The sequence below is a fragment of the Notamacropus eugenii genome, chromosome 4, assembly GCF_028372415.1.
Source record: "Notamacropus eugenii isolate mMacEug1 chromosome 4, mMacEug1.pri_v2, whole genome shotgun sequence".
Lineage (NCBI taxonomy): Eukaryota > Metazoa > Chordata > Mammalia > Diprotodontia > Macropodidae > Notamacropus > Notamacropus eugenii.
The window spans coordinates 78,198,043-78,215,661 of record NC_092875.1 but is presented as its reverse complement, the minus strand read 5'-3'; the positions used below and the strand labels follow the sequence as shown (position 1 = coordinate 78,215,661).

Below are 17,619 nucleotides of genomic sequence, written 5' to 3'. Positions count from 1 at the left end.
GTGTGTGTGTGTACTTGAATTAAAAGAAACAATCCACAGTATAAATTAGGATTATGGCCCTCATCCTACAGTTAGAAGAGAGTACAGAGAAAAGAGCAATTTGAGGTCAAAGATTCTGAAATTTAATCGTTGCTCTACTGTGTAACTTTAGATAAAGATCTCCTTCCTTGTCTGTTTCCTTATCTCTAAAATAAAGGGGGTTCTAAGTCACGATCCTTTGAACTTCCCGGTGTGCCCAGTCTTTGCAGTTTAGGCCCAAGGAAGGCTCTGCACTTCCCTGGAATCCTCCTGGGTTTACAGAAGGATTCTGAAGGGGGCAATAGGGTAGGACAAGGGATGAAAGCTCCTGCTTGCTGCAATGAAAGGACTGCCATAAGGATGAGGGAGGGAAGACAGAAGATATTTTTCCTCTTTTATCCTATCCAGGGCTCAAGGCCTTAGTCTTCATTCTTTCTGCAAATATTTCTCAAAACTAGGGCATCAAATCTCATCGCCCCTGGCAGGAGGCGACAAGGGTGAAAGAATGAGATCAGTCCCAGACTGGGAGGTCACAAACCCCCAAGGGAGATAAGATCCATGAATAATTACAATGGAAGACAGGATGCAGTTCAAACATGTTCCCTGGTCACTTCTGAAGTCACCTTAGGTGTGCTTGGTCTACGGAGCTTTGGGGACTCAGCGCAAACCAGAAGCAAGAACACATGTTCCCGATCTTCTCCCTCCGCCCTCACGGAAGCAAATGGAGGAACCTCACCTGCGCGTGCACATGCGCACGACTAACCCTGCTCCTCGATCAATTTCACGCTCCGTCCCCGAGCTCACCCGCAACTACAACTCCCACGACCCTCTGCGCCTCGAGCTGCCGCACTTCCGGCTGGGGCTGTAAACAGCGGTGAGTCCAAGTTGGGCCAAGAGCCTGGGCAGTGGAGAGGGGATGGCGAGGCTCGGCCTGTCCGGGGTCTCCCAAGCTGGAACGGACTTCGGAGTCTGGAAGCCTGGAAGTAGGGGCCTCGGCCGCCGCTGAGCGGGCCGGGCCGGGCATGGGGAACTGTCTGTCGTCGCAGCGGTCCGGCACCGGAGCTGGGGACGAGGCGGGGGCCGGAGCCGCAGACGACCTGTCGCTGCTTAACGACTCCAGAGACGGGAGCAGCTTTCCCGGGGATCCGCCGCCGCCGCCGCCACCGCCCCCGCCTCCCAGCAGGGTGAGCACCGCGCCGGCCGGGCCGGGCTGGGAGCCGGGGCATCTGCCACTCCCTGATCCCCAGAGAGGCAGGGGAGGGCTGGGCACAGGAGGACCCTGGGCATCTGCCACCCCCAACCCCGCTAGTGCCCCAGAGAGGCAGCCAGGGCTGGGGAGTATCTGCGAGGACGGCCAGAAAGCCTAGGCACAGCCTTAACCAGGGCAACTCTCGCATCTGCCACTACCCACCTACTGCCCCAGAGACAGAGCAGGACTGGGAACAGGGGACCTTGAGAATCCACCACCAGCCACCCAATTCCAGCCACCAGCAAAGTCAGGCATAAGGGACCTGAGGCATCTCACCCACCATCACCCACCATCCCCAAGAGTGGTGAAAGAGAAAAACCCTGGGTAACCAATACCACCTACACCTTCAAGGGTCAGGCCAGACTGTGGACTGTCAAATTCAACGACCCTGAGGGTCAGGCTTAGTTGGAGAGGGAGGAAATCTTTGGAATCTACTCTTTTCACCCTATAAGACATGGTAGAGCAGAGAGAAATGGAATAGAACTGGGTTGGCAGAGGGGGAACCCTGGAGTTTGCCAAACCAGGGCAGGTCAGGACTGGGGGCAGGAGGACTGACTCTAGGAATCCCAAAACCAAAGAAACACAGAAGTCCTCCTACTGAATAAGATCATTAGGCAGTGGAAACGGCATAGGATTCAGAAAAGAAAACCTACATCAGTTACTAGCCATGTGAACTTGGCTAAGTCCCTTCCCCTGTATTTTCTTCTCTAGAAAATGAAAGGGTCGGATTAAATAGTCTCTCAGGCCTCTCCAGTGCTAGATTGTATGATGAGATGTAGAGACAGTGATGGACTGAGGTAGGGCTATGTGCATGGAGGAATTAGTCCCATTCATAGTGTGGTGCACTTGATATTGTATTTAGGATCCCTAGGGAATGGCAGAGGAGGTTCAGAGGGTACAAAGCTCATAGATCCCCTTAAAGCAGACTTCGAGCTAGACAACCTGAGGCCCTGATAGGGGACTAGACACAGGCAGTTTGAAAGATGAGTTCCCCAGAGACAAGTTGCCATGTACATCCTGTCCCCATCCCCCCCAGGCACGGGAGCCAATCCCAGTGTACCACCCATCTCCAAGCCAGAGCCGACTGGCCACACAGCTCACAGAGGAGGAGCAGATCCGCATCGCCCAGAGAATTGGCCTCATCCAGCACCTACCCAAGGGCATCTTCGACCCCGGCTCTGAGGGGTCCGAAAAGAAAATGAAAGAGTAAGGGTGGGAAACAGGATGAGGATGCCCCAGGCTCCTTCCTGAAGGGAATGTTGCTGTAGACATGCAGCCTTCAGGGAGCAGAAATCTGAGACCCCTCACTGAGGCCTCTCAATCTTTTTCTTTTTAGGAGGGAAGTCTGGGGAAACACTCAGGCTCCTAAGACACACCCATTGTGTTCTTGACTGGATCCTTGAGCTCAACCCCAATAGGGTTGTTTTTGGAGCTCACTGTCCATGTCCACCCCACTCCCCACATCACCCCAGTTCTGGCAGCTCTTAAAGGGCAAGGTTTTGGGTCTCTCCCAAACTATGAACTAAAGGGCAGGGCCAGGATCAGATACTTTTCTGTTTTCTCTAGACAGATCCCTGAGAGCAAGGCCAAAGTCTGCCATTCCTTGTCTCTCCCAGGCTGAGATACTTGAAGGCAGGCCCTAATGTCTCCTCAATCAACAGTGTAGTTCAAGGCTGGGTACACGGAGGGAGGCCTCAGTGGCAATCGGAGCTGAGATGCTGGGCTGGAATGGCCTGGGAGTGGAGGGGAATTGGGGGTGGGGGTGGAGGGGTGGAGGGTGAGAACCAGTGCTATACATTCATCCATCCCTGGTCCCTGCAGGTGTGTGATCTGCATGTTGGACTTTGTGTATGGGGATGCCATACGCTTCTTGCCATGCCTGCACACCTACCACGTCCACTGCATTGATGACTGGCTCATGCGCTCTCTCACATGTCCCTCTTGCATGGAGCCAGTGGATGCAGCCCTGCTTTCCTCCTATGAGACAAGCTGAATTTGGAGCCTGGCAGCCAACATGTCCCCCGGGCCTACTCAGGTGAGCCCCAGGGGAAAAGCAGCAACCACTGGAGCTAGACATTTTTCACATTTGGGGAACATGCCAAAGAATGCTGAAGCTAGGCTGGCACGCACTGGAGGAGGTTGTTCCATGGATATCCTGCCCTGAGACAGACCAAGCTGACACTTCAGTGTCCCTAGCTCAAAGTCTCTTTTTCAAATCAAGTAACTAGTCTCCTCCCCCACCCCACTATGGACTGTTTTTACTGCTGAGTTTTTAAAGATGATCCTGAAAGCTAATATTTTTCTCAGTCCCATAATGCTGAGTCCTGGAGCCCAGTATCTGAAGCTTCCCCTACAGGTGATGGGAGAGGAAGCATTTCAAATCCTAATTCCAGGAATCAAATATTCACTGTGGCTAAAGCCCAGTGAGGTTCGGGGTGGTAAGAGTGCAGGAGGAACAAATTACATTGGTCCCCTCTGCTTGGGCCTTTGCTGGTGGGACAATGAAAACTAGGCAACTTTTACTAATAAGCCTGATATTTTGGATCCTCCTTTTAACCTGCCCCCTGTACTGTCTGGGGATGTGAGAAGGAATCTTTATTTTCTTTTCTACCTCACTCTGACCAGACCTTTTTGGGTCAGAATCCTGAAACCTCCCGAGTTGGGTCATCTTTGGTCAGTCACAATATTTGCACTTTATTCTTTTCTAATCCTGGGAGTTGGGCAAATGGGATTGAGGTATTCATCTGTCCTTCCTCTACTCCCTGGACAAGTTGTATCTTGCTTGCCTTAAAGGCCTTGGTTTAGAGCTGAGGACAATGGGTCATGCATGACCTACTTTTGCAAACAGTGTTCTTAGGTTTGGGGTTTATTTTTTTTTAAGCTAAACTAATTCTGTGGAGCAGGGATGCAGAGAGGGAAGCAGCATGACATGGTTTCACACTTATGGCTCACCTGAGGAGGAACTACTGCCTTCAACATAGCCAAGACAACCCAACTCCCCTTCCCCCAATCCCAGGGCTTAGCCCTCCTTTCTGCTGGCAGGGGCCCTTGCCCTGGTCATTGTGGGTGTCCCCAGGCCACCCCCAATGTAGGGGAAGAGTAACTAGAGAGGAGCCTCATAAATGATTATCTCTGGACTAGTTCCAGTAGAAGAGACGAACAGGGCCCCTGATCATGTGAAAGACAAACAATAAAATGTGCTGCACATAAAATGGGGCCCCTGTGCTGTTTAAAATGGGAATCAAGGCTGGAGAAAACCTTCAAGAGCACTCATTCAGTCCTGCCAAAGTGCCAGCCTAAGCACCAAATAAAAGACCTGTGGTCTTGTTAAAGCCATGAACAGGACAGAGCTTCAGGGCTCAGGTTCCCTGGGGAAGGTAAATGAGGAAAATCCAAATCCTTGTGGGTTCCTTAGAAAGGATGGTCACAGCCCATCACAAGCACACTACAGTTCTACAGAGCAACCTGAGCAGAAGACTACAGCTTGGCTCAGCTTACTCCAGACAATGAGTAGAATTACCCCCTCCACTTCCAAGCAAGCTTAAGGCAGTGTTTTCTCTGTAAGGAGTAGGATCTTGAAGGGTGTTGAGATCTTTTCTTATAGTGAGCTCAGATCCTATCTCATCCCAGTATGTTCCTGCTGAACCAAGGGGCAGAGCTCAAGAAGCTTGAGGCCTTATATCCATCCATAGCTGATGAAGTGAATAAGGAATAAAGCTACTTATGATACTGAGTCTCATAGAGCCTGGGCCATTCCCAGAAATCACCTGGCAGAGAACTAGGGTATCAGCAGACTTCATTCTCCCTGGGGTCTGGCAATTAAAGAGGTGAAAGCAGAAGGGATAGCTAGCCAATGTGTTTTCTGGGTTCAAATTCAGACTTTCTGTCCCTTATCTTCTAGAAGTGTGACCTTGAGCAAGTCACTTTTAACCTTTGTAAACTGCAGTTTCCTCATTTATAAAAAGAAACTATCAGATTAGGTGGGCTCTAAGGTCCCTTCCAGTTCAACATCTATGAGCCTGTGATCTCAGGCCTAGGATTCCAGTTTAGAAGAATAAGCCAGCAGGCAGGGGGACAGAAGCTGCCTCCAGAAGGAACACATACAGGCAGCTCTTGGATCACTTTTTTATTTTCATTTAAAGTCAGCATTTTTAAACATTAATTCCTTGGGGAAAGGTACAGGGGCCCCCACACAAAGGAATACGTGTGGAGGGTAGATAAAAGGAGACAAAAGGAGAAAAAATGACCAGTGGCTACTTACTCCAAGTTCAGACAGGCAGAGCAGCACCACAGGAAAGCAGAAACTAAACCCCTACCACCCCACTGCATCCTGAAGCATTACCTCACTGTCCAGGGACAAGCACCATCCATGCTACCAGGGGGAAAGGGGCCTTTTAGGAAGAAAGGGGAGAGCACAAGGAGCAAAAGCCCCAACCAGCCTTTGGAGGGGTGAAACTTGCCTCCAAAGCTACCTAGGACATCAAACTGGGATCGGACAGAAACATTCAGAGGTAAGGAACAGTCTTCACTCCCCAGTCAGGTTCACTTTCCCTAGCCAAAGGGCAAGAGACATACACTGGGTCAAAGGAACTATCCCTTCAACCTTTTCCCAACACAACACACAGGAAATACTTGCGCCACTACACTTCCCCAGGCACCTAAACGCAGGCTGAAGGGGATAGTTAAAATAAAGGCAAAACTCAAAAAATTAAATTTGAGGTGTCCCTGAAACATGGCCTTAGACAAGAGCCTTCAGAGGAAAATACATACTCAAAAAACATCACACTTGGAAGGGGATGCAATGAGATTTACATTTTGGAGTGGGCCAGGGGAGAAAGGGGGACAGAAATACGGACATTTGGATTTAGGGTATGTGGACACCAAGTTATTTTTAAAAATAAGTTTTAGAAGAGTCTTCTTGACTTGAAGGTGAGGGGGTTGGCACAGATACTGGCCTCACAGCAGGCCAACCAGTTACAATAGAAGTCTTTGATGTTGGAACTCCCTTTGAAGGTCATAAGGATTCAAAGGGGTCCTGGAGAAGGGGGGTAAGAAGTAGAAGACTAGGGGCAGAAAATAAATGTCAGAGGGGACCTGGGCAGAGGAAACAAGTCAGTCTAGAGAAAAAGTAAGGAACAGTCAAAATTCCACTGAACTCCAATGTCCAGTGCCACCAGCCAGCCCCACCCAAACCACCACAGCCCAGTATGTTATATGGTGGAATAAAACAGGAGCCAGGCTGCTAAGAGCCCCAGCAAAACCCCACTAACCCCATCTCCAGAAAGGGGGGTGTTTCTGACAAGCCCTCACCACACCCAGGGGACAGAGATGGTTTCTCAAAAGATGCCAGGAGTCTACCAAACCAGAGGAGTTCCTAGAAAAGATGGCAGCACCAACATAGGCCCTGGGTACAGTTCCAAGAGAAGTCATTCTCAATTGCCTAACCTGTCTTTTTAATTAAAAAGAAAAAAAAAGAAGAAACAAAAATCCTCCAACTATTTAGTTGAGTTCTTTACTTCCCAGAAGTGATGGAGGAGGGGGGGAAGGGGGGAATGAAGGATTGGAGAGATGGGTGGTGGGGAGGAAAAAGATGGAAACAGTAAACCACATACTAATAAGTCTCAGAAGTCAAGTGCTCAAGGTATAAAAAGTCTTGGAGAATCATCCGCTGGCGCCAGAAAGCTACAAGTTTGTCTTCTGTGTTTTGAGTCCTCGGTGAAAATGCTATTGTTCTTTTGCTGCGTTAAATAAGTATGTACAATGCACAAAGTCCTTGGCGGAAAGAGCTACTTCACCAGGGGCCGGGTTTTGTCATCATCACTGCACTGATGTGCCTTGTATTTTTTCACTTCCGCCATGTACTTGGCCCAAGCGTCTCCTTTACTTGTCATAACCTGGGGAGTAGGGGACAAAGGGAGGGAGACGTGAGGCCTAGAAGCGCCGTGCTTCAGCACGCCCAAGGCCCAGCTCTCCCCCTCGGCCTGCCAGATAAGAGTCCGGTTCTTAGGAGCCCACAAGGGGAAGAAGGTCCTTTCAGCTCTGGAGTCCGGACTTGTGTTGTGACTGGCCAGCCGGTCCTACTCTCCCTGAAGGAAAAGCCATCCTCAGCCCCCAGGACTGTACATGCTACAGGCACTCACCTCATCCTCCGTCTTCTGCTTCTTGGCTACTATTCCTGTCTTGAGGGCTAGCTTGTTCCCGCCTCTCCGCTTGCCCACCTGGGTGAAGGGATAGAAGACTGCAACCATTATAGGAGCCCTGGGGGCTGCCCTGGCGGCCATGTAGCCCACTACACAACGGGACAGGGAGTCCTGGCCTTAGATCATCTTAGCTCCTCATGCCTGTCGTGTAGTACCAAGCCGTGCCCAGCCTGGCCAACCTACGCAGCAATCAGAGAGGAGCACAAGGGACTTCTCAGGACGATGCAACCCGGACCTGCTCAGTCAGCCCCGGCAGGGCAGTGAGCCTCATAAGCCTGGCTCCCCCTAACACCGAAGCCTGACCCCATCCCCCCCAAGAGGCTACGGCTAACCACACAGGTTAGACAGCCGGCTGCCCGCACCGCTTGGTCATCCCAATGGCTAGCCCCGGCCCCGCTCCAGCGCCTGATGTCTCAGCATCAGTCCGCTCGTGTCACGCACATCTTACTTAGGCTGCCTCCCCTCCTTCCCGGCCCGAGTCCCTTCAGCAGCCTTCCAAGCCGTGGCCCGCCCGGCCCTTCCATCCAGAGCAGGGCGGTGGCGGAGGGCAGGTTTCTGGGGCCCGGGCCGGGTCGCTCCTGGCTTTAAAAGGCGGGGAGCGGAGGTGCTGGGCGCGACGCCCCGCTCCCGCCCGGCCCCGGCCCGCACCGGGGCCCCGGGATGGCCGGGTGTGCAGCGCCCGAGGGGGGGCCCGTGCTACGGCGCCCTCGTCTGCGCCCGGCCCGCCCTCCCCCGCTCCCAGGATGGGCCCTCCCTCTGGCTGTCCCTCAGTCTCTGTCTGTCTGTCTGGCCCGGCGGCGCGGCGCGGCCCGTCCCGCCCTCCCGCGGGCGGCGGCTCCTTACGAAGCTGAGCGCCGCCGGGCCGGGCCCGCTCCTCCTCTTCGGCTCGCCGCCGGCGGGGGCGACAGGGGCGGCGGCCCCCGGGGGCGCGGGCGGCTCGTCCGGGCTCTGCTGCTGCCGCTGCCGCCGCCGCTCCTCCTCCTCCTCCATCTTCCGCTTGAACAGCTCCAGGAAGCTGCCATCGTTGGCAAACAGGTTCACGCCCCCCGAGGCCGGGCCCGACGCCGCCGCCGCGTCCTCCTCCTCCTCCCCGGCTCCCGAGCCCGCCCCGGACTCGGCCCCGGCGCCGCCCGGCCCGGGCCACCGGCTCCCGCCGCCTCCGCCGGCGCCGCCGCCCGCGGGGCCCGACGGCTCCCGGCCCGCAGGCTCCGCCCGTCTCCCTCGGGCCGCCATTTTGTGACCAGGTGCCGCGCAAAGGACGCTGGGAAGGCTCCCGGCCCCGCGCAAAGCCCTCCCTCCCCGCGGCTTCCGGGCAAAGGATTCTGGGAAGCAACATCCTTTCTCTCCATCACTCCTCCCACGCTCCTCCCCTCGTCGCCTTCCCTTGGAGGGGAGGAGGCCCCTGAGACTCATCCCTCCGCCTCGGGCCACTCCTCCGCCCGTTATCCCGTCCGATCCTCAGTTTCCCCGTCTGTAGTAACGTGTGTAGAGCTTAAATGCTGCCTCATTTAGAGGATCGGTCTTCCGAGATCCCTTCCAAATGCAGACCCACCAACCCTAACAGCGCTGCGGCCTGGGGCGGCCCAAGCGGGGGCGTCAGTGGAAAGACCGCCTGCCCCGGGCACGTTCAGCCTCCCCGGGCCGGGGCTTGGGTAAAGGGACGCACGTTGCGTGAACCTTAGAGCGCACGGGCGCAAGGCATTTCCTCTACCTAGACCCGTTCTTCCTCAAGGTCTAAGAGGGCACAGACTCCATTCACTGATTCGCGCAATCTGTGCTCGTCCTGCATTACCGAAGAAGACGGCGCCGTCAGAGAGATGGCGACATGACCTGCACCTGACTTTGTGCAGAGTGAGGTCACCACTGTGCGGGTCCAGCCTCACTTCTCCTCCAGAGCCATCTGAATTAGTGACCAGATATTCATCAGGATGACTAGAGATGACCCAGGAGGAGGCAACTGAGGTTAAGTGACTTGCCCAAGGTCACACAGCTAGTGAGTGTCCAGTGTCCGAGGTGAGATTTGAACTCAGGTCCTCCTGACTCCTGCCCTGGTGCTCTATCCACTGCACCCCCCAGCTGCCCCCGGTCCTCCTCATGGATGAGCTGGGAAGCCCCACTTCAGTATCTGGAATTCTATAAACTGGTTCTACCATAAACTCAAACTTAGCATGTCTCAAACATGAAAATCACAAAAACCCTATCTTTCTCTCGAATTAAAGCCCCTTACAACTTGGTTCCAAGTTATCTTTCCAGCTTTATTAATCATAAGTCCCTTCACTTTGCAACTAGCTATCTCCCATATCTGCAAAGAGTTTGGCCTTGCAAAGAGAAGGTCAGCTCATTGTCAAAAGTTAAGGGAAATGAGGGAAAAAATGGACAGTGAGGACAAGGGGTTGTGAGATGAGGAGGGAATAAGAGGGAGCTCACTGTGAATGACTTAAATTCTCTCTCCCAGAGACAAAATCCTTTCCCCTGAGGGAAAGAAGAGGGGAAAGTGTAGGAGGCTTAACAACAGAAGGCTTAGAAAAGCTTTCCTGGGGAGTGAGTTTGGGAATGCCACTCCACATGAAGAAGCTTTTGATTCCCACAAATGCCACTGTTTCCCCCACCAAAACAAATATTGTACTATGTATGTGTGTGTATTTATTTCTGCATACCTTTATATGAACATGTTTTGGTCTCTTAGTGAATACAAGCTTCTTGAGGGCAAAGGCCTTTTCCTTTTTGTTTTTGTATCTCCCTTGTCTAGTTTGAGCTCTTAAATTCTGGTTCACTTACTGATTGAGGGAGAGTGAAGAATGTTGGATGACTCTCAGATTTTGAACCTGGGTGATTGTTGGAATTCCTGTGCCTCAACAGAAATAGGATAATTCAGAAGAGTAGTTTGATTCACTCAATGACCCTTTACTAAATGCCTCCTAACAAACCACTAAACTTTGATTCCCCATGAGGGACAGAAAAATAGACACAGAGTCCCATTCCTCAGTAAGATTTTCTTTTTAGAAGAGAGAACAAATGAGTGAATGAAAAGCCTTTATTACTTATTGGGTACTTAACTCTTCTGTACTATTTCATTTGGTGATCTCATCAGTTCCCAATTCAGAGAACTCTCAGATCCATGTGTCCAGTCCCAGCTTCTCTCCTGATTTCCAGTCTCATATGTTCATCTGCCTATTAGACACCTCAGACTGGATGTCTCCTAGAACTCAACAAGGTTAAAACTGAACTCATTCTGTCTCCCCCCACCCCTTTCTTCTTCCTGATTTGCAATTATTGTCAAGGCTCTCATCATCTTCTCAGTCATCAAAATACACACAACCTAGGTGGCATCCTCCATTCTTCATTCTCATCCCCCATGTCCAATCAGTTGCCAAATCCCTCCTTTTCTACCTCTCTAACATCTTTTATATGCTTTCTTCTCTCCTCTGGCATTTAGTAGGTATTTAACCTATGTGCCCAACACCATGCTAAGTATGTAAAAAAGCAACAATCTCTGCCTTCACAGGGGACATATTTTAGTTGAGAAAAAGAACATACATTGAGGAATATGTTTGCTAAGGAGAATTGTTTAAGCCTAGCAAGAGTCATTCACAGGGATGTGAGTGAAGGCAAAGGGCTGGAAACCTAAATATACAACAAATTTAGAATTACAGTGATGATGCATAGAATATCAAAACATTAGGCACCAGGTCATGATTGCTGACATGTAGTGTTTATGTGAAGTTTTTCAATTTAGCACTCTGGAGGGGAAAGAAGGAATATCCATTCTAATTCAATCTGGAATGATTAATGGAGATGTCACCTGAACTTGGACTTGGAAGATGGCTGGATCTCAAAAACTGAAGATGGGGGTGGGGAGGTACATCTGAGGTGGAACACACAGTTACCAAAGGCAGACAAGTATAAATTATTTATATAAGGTTTAGCAAATAATCCAGTTTTGCCAGTAGCATAAGCGAGAAGGAATATTACGGTGAGACAAGCCTGGAAAGGTAGGACAAGTAGGGGAGCCTCTACAAAAATCCTGGGTGCATGCAGAAGCTACAGTGTGGACTCATATAGATCTCAGGTTCTACAAAGCACCCCACAGACATGTTAACCAAACATAGGAACCAACCTCACTGCTTGAGCAAAGAGTTGATATCCCAAGACATGAGGGTGGAAGTCAGGGATCCTGGGTCACAGGTCCTTTTCTTAGGAGTCCCTTTGGCTTCTGCCCAGATGATCTAAAGGGCACAGGATTCAGGAGGCAGAAGTTCTGGGTTTAAGGAATGTAGTGGGTAAAACTTGCAAAGAGGCAGATTTCAATTAAAAAAAAAAAACATTTACTAAGCATGCGCTGTGAAAGGCACAGTGCTAGCTGCCAGAGATAAAAAAAAGCAAAAACTAGACCAGTTCTGTCTTCAAGGAGCTTACCTTCTGCTGGGTGGGAGGGGAAGGAGATAGGGATATGTATATAGATAAGTAAATACAGGTAATGTCAGAAGGACAAAGTACTAATAATCGAAGGGGTCTGAGAATGTTTCCTGAAGGAGTTGGCTGAAACTTGAAGGAAGCTAAATTTTGAGAGGCAGAGATAAGGAGTTAATTAATTCCCAGCAAAGGAGAGAATAGCTTATTGTCTAACTTGCCTACATTGTGGGGTGAATGCCCACTGAGAATTGTCTTTTATGCTAAACACGATTAAAAATCATTGAAAAATTTTGAGTAAGGGACTGACAAGGACAGATACCTGTTTTTAAATGATTTTAGTAGCTATTTTTAGGACAGTGTCAAGGGAAGAGAATGGAGGCAAGCTGTTGTAGCAAGCAACGATCATATCCTTACTATGTGTAGACTATGCTAGGTCCCTAGGGATTCAAAGTTTCCTGATCTTATGGAACTGACACCTTACAGGGAGAGACACCACATACACAAAGAACAATTAAAAAGCTAGAGGGGACCACTGCTAGAATGAGTTGTTGTCTGTCCTTTGTTCCTGAAGAGGACCATGACATCAGGAAGACTTGCAAGTGAGTTGGATTTAAGTGAGGGAGGGCTGTGCAAAGTCACCAATCTCACTCTTTCCACAGTCATCTGGGTCCAGATGAGGATGACTGGAGATGGTCCCACTAGAATGAGTACTTGTAAATAGGAAGACAAGAAGAATGACTGTAGAACTGAGGCTTGTAGGAACCTCAGGATTCTAAGAGGCAGACTAAGGAGGGAGAAGAGAACACTCTAGGAATAGGTATAGTCTGTGCTAAGGAACAAAGTTAGGTGTGGGGGAAAATCTAGTAGGTCAATTTGGCTGAAGCCTAGAATGCATGTTAAAGAGTGATGGGAAAGAAATCTGCAGAGAGTGGCTGGTGCTGTTTTGTGAAGGGCTATTGTTGGGGGTGTAAGCTCAGATTTCAGTGGACAGTCTCGGGCAGGTAAAGGTGAGGACTTCTAAACCTCAGAGTTCTCATGAGGCCCCCCAGGGAACAGCTGGGAATTGAGGCGTGAAACACTGGCTATCTCGTGCATTTCCACCTCTTCTCAGTGGGAAACTTGCTGGGGAGAGCATCCCACCCTTGAGATTGGCCCGTGGTCTGAGCACACCTGTTGTTGACTAGCTAGGGGCTGAGAGCAGGCACGGTATTCACGTGCAAACTATGCGGTGGGAGAGCTTAAGTAGGGTCAGGAAAGCCTGAAGGCACTCTTCGAGCTGAGGGGCCCTTAGAGGGCAGAGGGTCCCTCCCCTCTCCCGCTCCCATCCTCTTGCTGTACAATCCTTGCCCCTTGGGAGGAGGAGGATTCCTTTCTCCTGAGGAAGAATTCACCCTGCACATGTAACCAAGACCCTGAATAAAGCCTAACCCTTGTTCAACTCTGGAAAGTCTCTTCTCTCAACACGTTTATCCGGCTGATCTCCGAAGACCTGCGACAGGTAAGAAAGGCTCGGGTAGCCCTTCGGCCTCTAGGCCAAACAGGCTATAAATGTCAAGCTCAAGTTTCCTGAACAAACATCCTGGAGTCCCCTTCATCCTTAAGTGATGGGATTGGAACCTCTCCCATTTTAGCTTTGATAACTTAGCTGGGTAAGAACACTTTTTGATTGAGTCAAAAAATCAGGACTGAGCAGGGAACAGTGCCTATATATCTTCTTTAAAGAACTGAAGGCATTATGTCAGATTGAATCAGTCAGAAATAATTTATATAAAAAGAAAAAGCCATCTCAGAACTGGAGAGGGATTGTGAAGGTCTGGACCTGAAAGGGTGGAGCAAGCGCAGTATTTCCAAGAACACCTAACAGGAACAAAGGGATTTTAAGCTTAGATTAGAAAAAACATTTATTAAGCACTTACTAATGCCAAGCACTATAATAAACACAGGGAGTACAAATGCAAGCAAAAAGAAAGGTGGCCCCTGCCTTCAAGGAGCTTATATTCTAGTGGATATAGCACGTAAAACGGAGGGGGTGCTAAGTGCCAGGTAGTAAAGTAGTCTAAAGAGTGAGGGGCTAAAAGTGAATATGGCTGGCATGAGTATTTTCTCAAATGGGGATTCTGAGGAATATCTTACCCATCAGAGCCAGGAGGCCCCTGGGAGTAAAGATGTCTCCAGCCTGAGAAGGCTGCTGGGGCAGAGGTGGAAAGTAGTAGGAAGAACTGACCTGTGGCAGAAAAGAGATGTCTGGAAGTGTCACTGGCTTTACAGGCACCTGGGAGAGGGAAACCTAGGTTAGCTCTTTTCCCAACTTCCCCTACTGATGCCACAGATAATCTAATCCAGTCTGCTATTCTGTTACCTAAACATTTCTACTAAATTGAATTTTACCTCAGCCATTAAGAAGCCAGGGGTTAATTAGAAACATATAAATGTAAGGTTAGACAGAGCCCAACCTCCCCTGAGGTGTTAAGAATTTTCCTAACAGAGAGTAGGACTGAGTAGTGACTGGTACTGAATTCAGAACTTTTCAACTAAAATAAATTCCCTAAAGGTAAAATGGACCTTAGGGGCCCCCTAGACTTAAAATGAACTAATAAGTGTAACAGGGTGTTTACGCTTTAAAAAACATTCACCAGTCACTAACATCCCATTGAGTTATTATCCTGTATGTATCTTCCCTGTCTCAGTAAAATTCCTTTAAAAAAAGTTATTTACACTAGTTACCTCTACTTTGTCTCAACTCACTGACTTTTCAACCCCTAGAACTACTTTATCCTGTTTCTCCTCGACCTGTATGACCGTCCCTTCTCAGTCTCCTTTGCTGGATTGCTATTTATTCTAATTCATGACTGTTAATGGTAGATGTTGCCCAGGGCTCTGTCCTGGTTCCTCTTCTGTTCTCTCTCTATACTTAGTGATCTCATCAGCTCCCATCATCTCTATGCTGATGATTCTCAGATGTATTCATCCAGCCTTAACCTCTCTCCTAACTTCCAGTTGCATCTCCAACTGCCTAATGGACATGGCAAACTAGATATCTGGTAGACATCTTAAACTCAGCATGTACAAAACCAAGCACGTTATTTTTCCTTCAAAATCCTACCCCTTAACAAACTTTGCTATTACTTTCAAAGGCAGGACCCTCCCTCCCAGTCATTCAGATTCACAACCTGGGTATCATTCTCACACTTTTGAATTTCTCGACAGTACTGGACATTATTGATCACCATTACAACCTTGATATTCTCACCTGAGTTTTCAAGATACTGCTCGCTCTCTCTCTGTTCTTCTCCTTCCTGTATGAACATTGACTTTACTGGATTATCATGCATATTGTGTTTCTTAACTGTGGGTTAAGGCTCTGCCATGAGCCCTCTTCTCATTCTCATGTCATCATTTCTCTGATGTCATGGTCTTCTTTGAAAACAAAGGATGAATACAATAACAATCAGGTCACTTAGATTTAATTATGATTTCTTTGCAGATGATTCACAGATCTATATATTCAACCTCAATCTCTCTCGAGTTCCAGTCCCACATCACCAACTTTCTTTTTTAAATTTTTATAAAATTTTTTGTTTTTATAGTACCTACATTTCCCATTTTATCTTTTCTCCCCTTTCCTTCCCAGGCAGCCATCTTTAAAATATAGAATTTAGAAAGGGGGAAAAGTTTAGCAAAACTAAGAAAATATCCAAAAAAGTTGCTGTTTTATATAGTTTTCCACACTATGGTCTCCTTCTTCTGCAAAGAAGCAGGGGAAAAGTATATTTTCATATGTCTTGTTTGAAGCCAAACTTGTTCATTTTCATGTGGAAGCATTCAGTTTAAATTTTTTCCATTCTTCCCTCCTTCCATTAACATTATTGTCATCATGGGGTATATACCTTTCCTGGTTCTGCTTATTTCACTTTTTATCAGTTCATATAATTCTTTCCAATGCTCCTCTGTATTCATTGTATTCACCCTTTCTTACAGCACAGTAATATTTCATTACATTGATGCACTGGAATTTCTTAAGCCAGTCCCTAAATGATGGGCATCTTATTTTGTTTCCAGTTCTTTGCAAATCATGAAAAAGTGCTGCTATAAGTATTTTGGTGTTTACAGGGCTTTTCTTTTTGTCATTTACCTCCTTGAGGTTTATATCTTAGCACTAGAATTTCTGAGTCAAAGGGCATAGACAGGTTAGTGACTTCCATTCATAATTCCAAGTTGCTATACAGTTTAGTTAAATTAATTCACAGCTCCACAAATAATGTACACCCATTTTTCCCTCAACTCCTCCAATACTGACTATTCCTATTCTGTGTCATCTTTATCAATTTTCTGGATGTCATATGAGAACTCCAGGTTGTTTTTCATTTCCTTTATTTTGAATGAATTGTAATATTCTTTCATATAGTTATTAATAATTTCCAATTCTTTTGAGAACTGTTTGCTTATGTTCTATGACAGTTTGTCTTTTGGGAAATAGCTTTTGGTCTTATACATTTATTGGATGTCTATATAGTGTGAATATTATACTTTAATCAGAGATATTTGATCCAAGGTTTTGTTTTTCCTCCCAGTTGATCACTTCCTTTATCCTGCTTGTATTGATTTTCTTTGTGCAAAGGCCTTCTAATTTCATATAAAAGAAATTATTTTTTATCTTTTGAATTGTCTCTTATCCTTTGAGAATTTATCTCCTACCCATAGCTGTGAGTATATGATCTGCTTAATTTATATTATTTGATACAATCTTTAATATTCAAGATATATATTCATTTAAATCATATACAAACATTTCATGTTTGTATATGATTTAAGATGTTTGTATAAACCTAATTTCTGACAGCCTGCTTTAATATTTTCCCAGAAATTTTTGACAAATGAGCAATTTTTTCATAGGTAATTTATGTTTGGAAGTTTACTGAACACTAGGTTATTGAGTTCAATTATTTCTGATTCTCCCTTGTCTACTCTGTTCTAAGTGATTTTGATGGTTACTCAAATGAATTTGTGATCTAATTGACTTGGGACATAAGAGGCAGACTGAAATTCTTCTGTGTTTGCCCATCCCATGTGATGCTTGTTCATGTTCTCCCCAAAATTTGACATGGACATCCACTGACCAAATTGGGGACCTTCCTTAATTTCTCCTGATATTGCAAGACTACTAGTAGAGGACTCTAGTCATCCCTCACACTCACCACACACTCAACTCATTTTCTCTTTAAGACATACACATTTTTAATGACATCCTTTATTCCTTTTCTTCTTTGGAGCTCCTCATTAGTTACGTGTTGCATTCAGCTCACACCCATCATACATCTTTCTATTGCCCTTTGAGTGATGCCTATCTTTACTTCTTTAGAGGTAGTGATATTCCGGGTCTTGCTGTAATATAGCAACACTGAAAAATTTCTATTAAAATAGGAAGTTTGAGATCTGTAATTTCTGGTAAGCCGTCTCGCTTACTGTCACCCTCCCTCTTAATTCTAAGCTCAGCTGTATTATACGTCCCGGATATACATACTGTCAGAAAATCTCTCTAGGGTATCCATTCAGACACATGATAAAATCTAGACAATAAACATTCTTCATCTATTTGATCTTTCTTGTGTGGATGAACAGACCAAGCTGCTATAAGTGATTGTAGATTTCTTTCAGGAAGCTTAACAATGGTTCAGGGACTGAGGCAACCAATGTGTCATGTATAAACAGGAACATCTGGATGACCTCATAATCCATAGG

At 47.6% G+C, this 17,619-nt stretch overlaps 2 protein-coding genes across 3 annotated transcripts; one reads left to right on the top strand and one right to left on the bottom strand.

Annotated features, from left to right (window-relative positions):
* Positions 1-861: 861 nt before the first annotated feature.
* On the top strand, positions 862-4,479 carry LOC140500055 (RING finger protein 11-like). The gene is made up of 4 exons (XM_072602255.1): positions 862-1,202; positions 2,304-2,473; positions 3,089-3,302; positions 4,149-4,479. Exons 1-3 carry the CDS (start codon positions 1,041-1,043, stop codon positions 3,258-3,260), a joined length of 504 nt encoding a protein of 167 aa, XP_072458356.1. The 5' UTR covers positions 862-1,040; the 3' UTR covers positions 3,261-3,302; positions 4,149-4,479.
* A 901-nt stretch (positions 4,480-5,380) lies between these two features.
* TRIR (telomerase RNA component interacting RNase) lies at positions 5,381-9,699 on the bottom strand. Of its 2 annotated transcripts, XM_072602250.1 has the most exons (3): positions 8,311-8,722; positions 7,408-7,485; positions 5,381-7,161 (listed from the first exon to the last, which is right to left on the bottom strand). In XM_072602250.1, exons 1-3 carry the CDS (start codon positions 8,698-8,700, stop codon positions 7,054-7,056), a joined length of 576 nt encoding a protein of 191 aa, XP_072458351.1. In that variant the 5' UTR covers positions 8,701-8,722; the 3' UTR covers positions 5,381-7,053. The 2 variants fall into 2 exon arrangements, with proteins under 2 accessions (XP_072458351.1, XP_072458352.1); XM_072602251.1 differs by lacking the exon at positions 5,381-7,161 and having other exon boundaries at positions 7,459-7,646; positions 8,311-9,699.
* Positions 9,700-17,619: the final 7,920 nt, after the last annotated feature.

Bases quoted from the DNA above. Each gene is read 5' to 3' on its own strand.
- LOC140500055 (XM_072602255.1), top strand. From the start codon at position 1,041: ATGGGGAACTGTCTGTCGTCGCAGCGGTCCGGCACCGGAGCTGGGGAC. The intron at 1,203-2,303 runs GTGAGCACCGCG...CATCCCCCCCAG, and splicing joins CGCCCCCGCCTCCCAGCAGG to GCACGGGAGCCAATCCCAGT. The intron at 2,474-3,088 runs GTAAGGGTGGGA...TGGTCCCTGCAG, and splicing joins TCCGAAAAGAAAATGAAAGA to GTGTGTGATCTGCATGTTGG.
- TRIR (XM_072602251.1), bottom strand. From the start codon at position 8,880: ATGAGTCTCAGGGGCCTCCTCCCCTCCAAGGGAAGGCGACGAGGGGAG. The intron at 7,647-8,310 runs GTAAGGAGCCGC...ATTGCTGCGTAG, and splicing joins GCCCGGCGGCGCTCAGCTTC to GTTGGCCAGGCTGGGCACGG.